The sequence below is a fragment of the Salvia hispanica genome, chromosome 4 (assembly GCF_023119035.1).
Source record: "Salvia hispanica cultivar TCC Black 2014 chromosome 4, UniMelb_Shisp_WGS_1.0, whole genome shotgun sequence".
Classification (NCBI taxonomy): Eukaryota; Viridiplantae; Streptophyta; class Magnoliopsida; order Lamiales; family Lamiaceae; genus Salvia; species Salvia hispanica.
This window is the reverse complement of record NC_062968.1, coordinates 19,074,538-19,083,490: the sequence shown is the minus strand read 5'-3', so window position 1 is coordinate 19,083,490 and position 8,953 is coordinate 19,074,538. Positions and strand designations below refer to the sequence as shown.

The 8,953-nt window shown below is 34.3% G+C and overlaps 2 protein-coding genes across 2 annotated transcripts; both read right to left on the bottom strand.

Moving 5' to 3' along the window:
• Positions 1 to 621: 621 nt before the first annotated feature.
• LOC125220059 (probable carboxylesterase 2) lies at positions 622 to 1,805 on the bottom strand. Its single transcript, XM_048122177.1, has one exon. It carries the CDS (start codon positions 1,780 to 1,782, stop codon positions 853 to 855), a length of 930 nt encoding a protein of 309 aa, XP_047978134.1. The 5' UTR covers positions 1,783 to 1,805; the 3' UTR covers positions 622 to 852.
• Positions 1,806 to 4,547: 2,742 nt separating this feature from the next.
• LOC125220567 (probable carboxylesterase 2) lies at positions 4,548 to 5,527 on the bottom strand. Its single transcript, XM_048122726.1, has one exon. It carries the CDS (start codon positions 5,487 to 5,489, stop codon positions 4,548 to 4,550), a length of 942 nt encoding a protein of 313 aa, XP_047978683.1. The 5' UTR covers positions 5,490 to 5,527.
• Positions 5,528 to 8,953: the final 3,426 nt, after the last annotated feature.

Below are 8,953 nucleotides of genomic sequence, written 5' to 3'. Positions count from 1 at the left end.
CAGCATATTGTGCTGTGTTTTTTTAAACAGCAGAGGATCTGTTCCCGAGCCTGAAGAGGTGGTTGCTCCACTCTACCAAGAGTGAAAGAGTAAGTAATTCAGGATTTTTTGTTTTTTAACTTTTAAAGATTTTAGTTAATGTAATTTTTGTAATTTTTATTAAACTACTTTTATTATTATCTATAGTGTTATTTAATTTTACAAAATAATTGATGATTAAAAAGAAGAACAATAATGCTATAAAATTTATTGGAGGAGAGACTGTTGTAGCGGTTTTGGCTTATTGCAAAAATTGTGGGTAGTAATGGTGCAACGAGAGGTATTAATTAGGATAGGAAATAAGGTATATATGATACCCATGTTCTCAGTGATTCTGACTTCTCTTGGGATGCTAAATCATCGAGGATATGAGTAGAACCAATTAGTTCGATTTGTTTAGCCAGTTTTTTGGGTTTGCCAAATCAATTTTAAAATGGCCTTCATTAACCAATTTTTTTTAGTTGGTTTATGACTTGGATTCATACAAAGTCCAATCTTAACAACCCAATTCAGTCATGGTTTAAGGCCAAGGCGAGTATATGGACTTCACTTGAATGTTGAAATTTGAATGCGTAAAGTAACTGAAAACAAATCTCAAAACGGACTAGCTTTACACCACAACCAAATTACATCATTGATCCATAACAACAGATACATCTCTTCATCGCAATCTAATTTCACCACAAACAGTTAAAATTAATGCTCGAAATCAGGGTAGGTAAATCTTGAAGACATTTTGCAATGACGTCATTTATTGAGTAATAAATAGCACTACATGATACTCCAATAGATTTATTCGGATTCGATAATGATTTAGTTATTGATAAAGGAAGCCAATTTTTTTATCATATTAATTCCAACCTGATTATCTGGAGTAATCACACTGAAAACATGGCCTTCACCGGCAACCTCAATGCACTCGATTTCTCCTTTCCATCCACAACTGCTCAGCACCTCATTATAATACCACCCTCTATCCTTGAGAGAATCCTTCCCAGCAACATAAACCAGCACTTTCTGGCAACCCAAACCCGATAACTTCGGATCCTTACCCGGGTTAACCCATCCCTCGTTGCGATCCCTCATGCTCGGGCAAATATATTGCCACAGTTTCTCAGAATACTCCGCCTTTTTCTTGAACTCCTCGGCTGTTTCGCATCCAATCGGATCCACACCCCCAAAGGCGGGGCAATTGAGGAAAATCCCTTGTAAGTTAAAACCATCTGGTTTATCCGACCCGACCCGGATTGCGATGTTGTGTGCTATAGTCCCGCCGGCGCTGTCCCCGCCTAAATACACAAGCTTCAGATCGGCGAATTCGTTGATCCATTCCTCCTCGGCCTCGGCGATCCAGTTGAGAGCGCGCCACGAATCCTCGAACGCGATTGGGAGCGGGAATTCAGGGGCTAATCGGTAATTAACCGAGACGGCGACGACGTTGGCTTGTGCGACTAAGTGATTGAGGTGCTTGTGATAGAACGGGGAGAAGGCGGATTCGACGATGAAGCCGCCGCCGTGGTAGTAGACGAGGAGTGGGAGCTTTTTGGTGCGATCGGCGTTGGGCGGGAGGTAAATCCGAGCGGAGAGGTTGATCTCCGGCGCGATTTCGACGTCCTTGGATTGGACGCCCGTGGCTGGATCTAGAGATGGGGGGACGAAAACTTCACGGGGAAGCCTCTCGAGTTTGCCATTTTGGTAGACTCTGAACAATGGGGAGAAGTCGAGGAGGATTTCATCGGCCATTGATCAGAGAGAAAGGAAAGCAAGGGATGACTAGTGTATATATGCAATTACGTATATATATATAGATATAATATCTTCCTAAGTTACTATTAGTAAAAACTTTCCATTCACAGCTTCACCGTGAAGTATGAACCACTACTCCCTCAATCTTTATGCAATAGAGGTTCATTTTTTCTATTTTAGACCAATTTTAAAATTTGTGAATAATACTAAAATTTAGCTGAAATTATGAATTTAGGGACCAATATTTCTTTATAGTCCTATATGTATAAATCATATGCCAAGTTGACAATCAATATTGTTTCACACCTGCAAATTGCTACAACTTTTTTTAAGCAAAACTAATAGTCTATCCATCCTGTTATAAATTAAGGATTTCTTTTGAACACAAGATTTTAAAAAAATGATTTTTTTTTATTTAAGTAAATATAGATTATGGTAGGAGAAACTATTAAATAAAGTTAGGAAAAAGGTAGGAGAAAATAAAATATGAGAAAATAAAAATATTATTTTTTTACTAAAAAGGATCATTTGTGATGTGACAATAAAAAAATGAATATTATTCATTTAATGGGACACGAGGAATATTAGTTTACCTCCCTCCAATTTAAAAATGTCCGGATTTTTCATTTGATATTATGGTGATAACTTTCCGTTTCTGACTTTGTGGTTTAATTTATATTTTACCTGCCATTTAATGGTGTCGTGACATATTTTACTAAGTAATCTAATCGTGGCAGCATCTGAACAAGTAAGTAATCTAATCGCGACATCTGAACAACCAATTGGTTGCCCATATCCAATAATATACAATTTTACATTATTAAACTTATGTTACATCTACGAAGATAAATTAATAGTTATAGTAATAGCCACTATTAAAAAAACCGTTGTTTTGTCTTGCAAATAAGCATTTATGCTGGCACAAGATATGGAACATATGCTGGCACAAGATATGGAACAACAGTTTTGGCGTGTGCTATCTTTATACATTTACAGATATTTATATTATCTCCATCCCTCGATATGAGTCATATTTTGTCATTTCAACTCGTCTAATAATAAAAGTCATATTTCACTTTACTATAAATGATAAGTAAATCTCATATTCCACCAACTTATTACACTTACATTTTATTATAAAACTAATACTCACGTTTCGAACAGAAGACACGACTTCAACATTAATGTCAATTGGTGAGTGATTATGTTCTAAGTAAATACTACTACTACTCCATATCACGCCCACGAAAATCACACCATTTTCACTGAAAAATAACGCCATTTGATTTACTATGTGCATATTTATTTATTAAATATTACTCCATACGTCTCATTTAGGATGATACACTTTCCTTTTTAGTTTGTCCTAACCAAGATGCTACATATCTATTTTTAATAACTTCCTCTATCCAATTAATACACTCAGATACTTTTTTCTCTTTCCAATTAACCATATTTACCAACAATTCTGAAAATCATGTGTCGACTAAGAAATGTACTCCCTCCGTCCCGCTTTAGGAGTCCCGGTTAATCAATTTTGGGCGTCCCGCTTTAGGAGTCCCGGTTGAGATAAATGAATAAAAAATGCCTACAAAGTGTTAAAAGTGGGTCCCAACATCCACTACAACTAATAAAAAAGTGTTAAAAGTGGGTCTCAACATTCACTATAACATTTATTTATTGAACACTCAATTAAAAGTGGGTCCCAACATCCACTACAATATTTATTTATTACACACTCAAACATTTTTTTTAAAACATGTGCCCGCCTCACCTGGGACTCTTAAAGCGGGACGGAGGGAGTATTATCTTAGCCGCTAGGTATTTAAAAATATCTAATGATTATATAACTTATAGTAATTGACAAAATAAAATATTATGAATAACTTGAAATACATTAATAAAAAAATAAATGAAAGTTTTAAAAATTCAATGAAAATTAGTACTCCTTCCGTCCCAACTAAGTTGAGTCGTATTCATCTTTCGGATGTCCTAACTAAGTTGAGTTATTTTCTTTTTTAATAAAAAATAAAACATCCAATTACTCTTACTTTATTTCACTATCTATTTTACTATTTCTTTATATTTCCTATTTTATTCATTTCTACTACTTTTCAACACAAAATTTTAATCTCAGAGCCCAAGACTTATGTTTCAAGTTAGTTGGGAGAAATGGAGCATTATCTTTCCACGCATATAGTGGGTATAACTTATAAGCCGAGGCGAGTATATATAGACTTTATTCGAAAATCGAAAGTGAAAGCTAAGTAAAATATCAAATAATAAGTGCAAACATATCTCAATACGAATTAGCTTTGCATTACAACCAAATTATACATATACCAATTATTTCTTGCATGAAGCACCACCATAGTCCATAACAGTAAACAAATAAATTACTGCTCGAAATTAGGATAAGTAAAGTACACATTTAAATCTTGAAGGCATTATGCGATGAAAATCATATATTGGGCTATAATTAACACCAAATGATATACTACCTCCGTCCCCCAAAATTTGCTACACTTTGATCCGACACGAGTTTTAAGAAATATAATGGAAAGTGAGTTGAAAAAGTTGGTGGGATGTGGGTCCTACTTTTAAAGTATTAGTTTTATAATAAAATGTGAGTAAGAATGAGTTAGTGGAATATGAGGTCCACTACCAAAAATGGTAAAAGTGAAGTGTATCAAATTTTCAGGGACAGACTGAAATGGTAAACTGTATCAAATTTTCAGGGACAGAGGTAGTACTATGATTCATTAGGGACTTAAGATTTTATTAATAAAGGAAGCTACTTTTTTGATCATATCCATTGATACCTGATTATCTGGAGTAAGCACACTAAATACATGATCTTCCTCTGCAACCTCAACACATTCAATTTCTCCCTTCCACCCACAATTGCTAAGCACCTCCTTATAATACCACCCTCTATCCTTCAGGTGATCCTTCCCCGCAACATAAACCAACACTTTTCCACAACCCAAACCCGATATCTTCGGATCCTTACCTGGATTCACCCATCCTTCGTCGCGATCCTTCATGCTCGGGCAAATAAAATGCCACAGTTTCTTAGAAAACTCTGCCCTCTTCTTGAATTCCTCAGCCGTTTCGCACCCAATCGGATCCTCGCCCCCAAAGGCGGGGCAATTCAGGAAAATCCCTTGCAAGTTAAAACCCTCCGGATTCTCCGAACCGACCCTCATTGCGATGTTGTGTGCTATATTCGCGCCCGCGCTGTCCCCGCCTAAATACACACGTGTCAGATCGGCGAATTCGTTGATCCATTCATCATTGCCCTCGGCGATCCATTTGAGAGCGCGCCATGAGTCCTCGAACGCGATCGGGAGCGGGAATTCGGGGGCTAAACGGTAATTAACCGAGATGGCGACGATGTTGGCTTGTGCAACTAAGAGAATGAGATGCTTATGACAGAGCGGGGAGAAGGCGGATCCGACGACGAAGCCGCTGCCGTGGTAGTAGACGAGGAGTGGGAGCTTTTTGGTAGGGTCGGCGTTGGGAGGGAGGTAGATTCGGGCGGAGAGGTTGATCTCCGGCTCGATTTCGACGTCTTTGGATTGGACGGAGGTAAGTGAATCTATAGACGGGGGGACGATATCTTCGCCAGTAAGCCTCTCGATTCGGCCACTTCTGTAGACTCTTAGCATTGGGAAGAAATCGTGGAGAATTTCGTCGGCCATTGATTAGAGAGAAAGGAAAGCAAGGGATGATTACTGTATATGCGCAATTACTAATGGTATACAAGTATATATATATATATATATATATAGGGGTGTGTTAGGGTCCTTACAGCATCTTAGTGTAAAACACAGCACAAATCACAACCCTTGGATCATTAGATTGGATGGTTGTGATTTGTTACATTATCATACTAAAAATCTACATTATTAGGCGAGGTACATTATTAGACTAGAAATGTATATTGTAAGACTAAAACTGTACATTTCTAAACTAAAATGCTACATTATTCAACTAAATTGCTACATTATTATCCGAGCTACATTATGTCTAAAATTCTACATTATTAGATGACACGTGACATTAATCTAACCATTAGATCATATGATCCAATGGACTGCAAGTGTTTTGAGTTTTACTTATACTTAGCGTTCTGACCTGAATACATCCTTATATATATATATATATATATAGGTTTGTGTTAAAATGACAACACCTCTTAAAGTAACACCATACCACCAATCCTAGCCAATCATTTGTACACATGGACGAATAATCAGCTGCCATGTGGCAATCATAAAAATTATTCAAGGGTAAATTTTCGCGGCCTGCAATATCCAATATGCTAGACTGCAATTTTTCCCGCCTGCAATATCCAATACGTTGGACTGCAATCTATAGATTGCAGTCTAGTGTATTAGATATTGCAGATCTAGCGTTTATAATATTGCAGTCTAGCGTGGTGTCATTACTGTCATTTTAAGAGTGTTGTCATTTTAACGTACCCCTATATATATATATATATATATATCTTCCAAACTATTACTCGTGAAAAATCTTCCATTGACAGCTGCATGGTGAAGTATGAACCACATATCAATTCGCAACATATTGAGAGTAATAATTAAGAGGTAGGACCTTTGAGTAATGAAGGACTATTACTCCCTCACTACGTTCTACTATACTTAAAGTTCATTTTTGCTATATTAGTCCGTTTGACAATACTATTTCTATCATATTTTTCATCACATTAATATATAAAAGTATGGTATACTCTCCGTCTCACCATAAGAACCGAGACAATTATTTTAGACAGATAATTTGGAAAATGATACTCCCTTCGTCCCAACTAAAGTTGAGTCTTGGACGTTCAAACAAAGTTGAGTCATTTAGTTAAGGTACTCCCTTCCTTCCATAGTGGTAGAGTCACTTCTTTTCAGCACAAAAATTAAGAAAGAGATATTAAAATATATTAATTGAAAAGATAATAAAGTTGAAAAGAGAGAAAGTTGAGCGAATAAAATAAGAGAGTGAATAAAGTAAGTGGGGGGAAAAAGTGTTACTTTTTGCTTAGAGGGAACGTCTTTTTTAGTCCACGAACTTTGCCAAAGTATCATTTTAGGTCTGTGAACTTTGAAAATATCATTTCAGGTCCATCAACTATGGGTTAATATCATTTGAAGTACTTTTTTACTATTTCTAAGTTTTTCTGGACGAAAATACCCTCGATACCTTAAAGGATATATATTTTTAATAAACTTATCATATACTCATATTTTTTATAAATATTTTTACAGTATATTTTTGACGAATTTTCTAAATATAATTTGACCTTCAATATTATCACTTAATTATGTGACATGCAAGTAAAATTGCTTCTTCAATTTTTATATTAAAGAATTTTAAAATTGAATAAAGAACTTTTCTTTAATAATAAAAATTTTAATAAGGATCTTTTCTTGCATGTCACTTAATTACAAAATTAAGTGATAATATTGAAGGTCAAATTATATTTTAAAAATTTATCAAAAATATATAGTAAAGATATTTATAAAAAATATGAGTATAGGATAAATTTATTAAAAATATATACCCTTTAAGGTATCAAGAGTATTTTTGTCTAAAAAACTTGGAAATAGTTAAAAAGTACTCCAAATGATATTAACCCATAGTTGATGGACCTGAAATGATATTTTCAAAGTTCACGGACCTAAAATGATACTTTGGCAAAGTTCGTGGACCAAAAAAGATGTTCCCTCTTTTGCTTAATAGGGAAATGATTCTACTATGATGGAACGTCACGAAACTGAAAAATGACTTCACTACTATGGAACAGAGGGAGTAAAGAACAAACATCTAATCACTCTTACTTTAATCCATCACATACTTTAATCTATATTATTTTCCCCTTTGTTCTATTCTCTTTTATTTTCATTTTATTTATTCAATACAATTTCTTAATCCGTGGCCTAAAGAATTAAGTATATAAAAATAAAGCCTAACTATATTCATCAGAATAGGATGATATGTCATTTGACAGATTTATACTCATCCGTCCTATAAAAATAAGGACATTTTTCATTTTAGGATGTCCCATAAAATTATTCCTTTCTATTTTTGATAACTTCTTTCTTTCTAATAAGATTGACTCCATTTTCCACTAACATGACTATAATTACCTTTCTTTCTATCTCTCTTACTTTATCAATTTGTGCATTAATTCTCGTGCTGTCGTAAATGCCCATGTTTTGTGAGACATAGAGACTGATTTATTTTATGTAAAGGTAAATTAGAGAAGAAATTTTTTTATAATTATGGAATAAACGATTATACTATCAATTCATTTAAATAAATCCATAGAACAATGTAGATTATGCACTAGATGCCTTTTTTGTCGAATTTTCAACATTATTTAGGGAGTTTTATACTTATAGATGAGTAGTAATTTAACTCACCGGTTTTAATTAAACTTTTGTCGAATTCCACAAAATTATAAAATACGAAGCATTAAATCATAAAATTTAATTTTTTTTATTTATGAAATATTATGTACAAACAATGTCTTTTAGTATTGTTCAAATGAACAGTTCATATGTCCCGTCATCGAAACTCAATTTCCCAACCAATTACTTATTAAATGCGTGAAATTGGGGTAGATAAAATCGATATCTGTATAACCAAAGAAGTAGGTATTTCAAAATAGGAAATTGATGTGAATTAATCGTGAGAGAGAGTATGCATTAAAAGTAAATGAATTTTGACATGTACTGAATCATCCCACCAAATGATGTTAATGTTCATGCATGGACGTTGAAATGATGTAACGTACACTAATAATGTGGCATTTCTTCAAATAACTAACCAGGACATTGTCTGGTACGATTGTGTGTTAGTGAAAAGTAGGATCCACCAACCTAAAATAAAAAAAGTAAAAATAGATATTATTTTGTGGATGGATCAAAATAGCAAATATGAACATTAACGGCGGGAGTAAGAAAGATAAAATGTGTGATTTGTTACGAATATAGAAATGACTCAATTAAGATGAAATTTTACAGGATAGAAAATGACCCAACTACAGTAGAACGAATGAAGTACAAAGTTTAAAAAGGAATTTTATACAAATTAATTTTCGAAATTGGGGTTAGACAATCTTATAGTCCATGCATGAACATTAACATCAGTG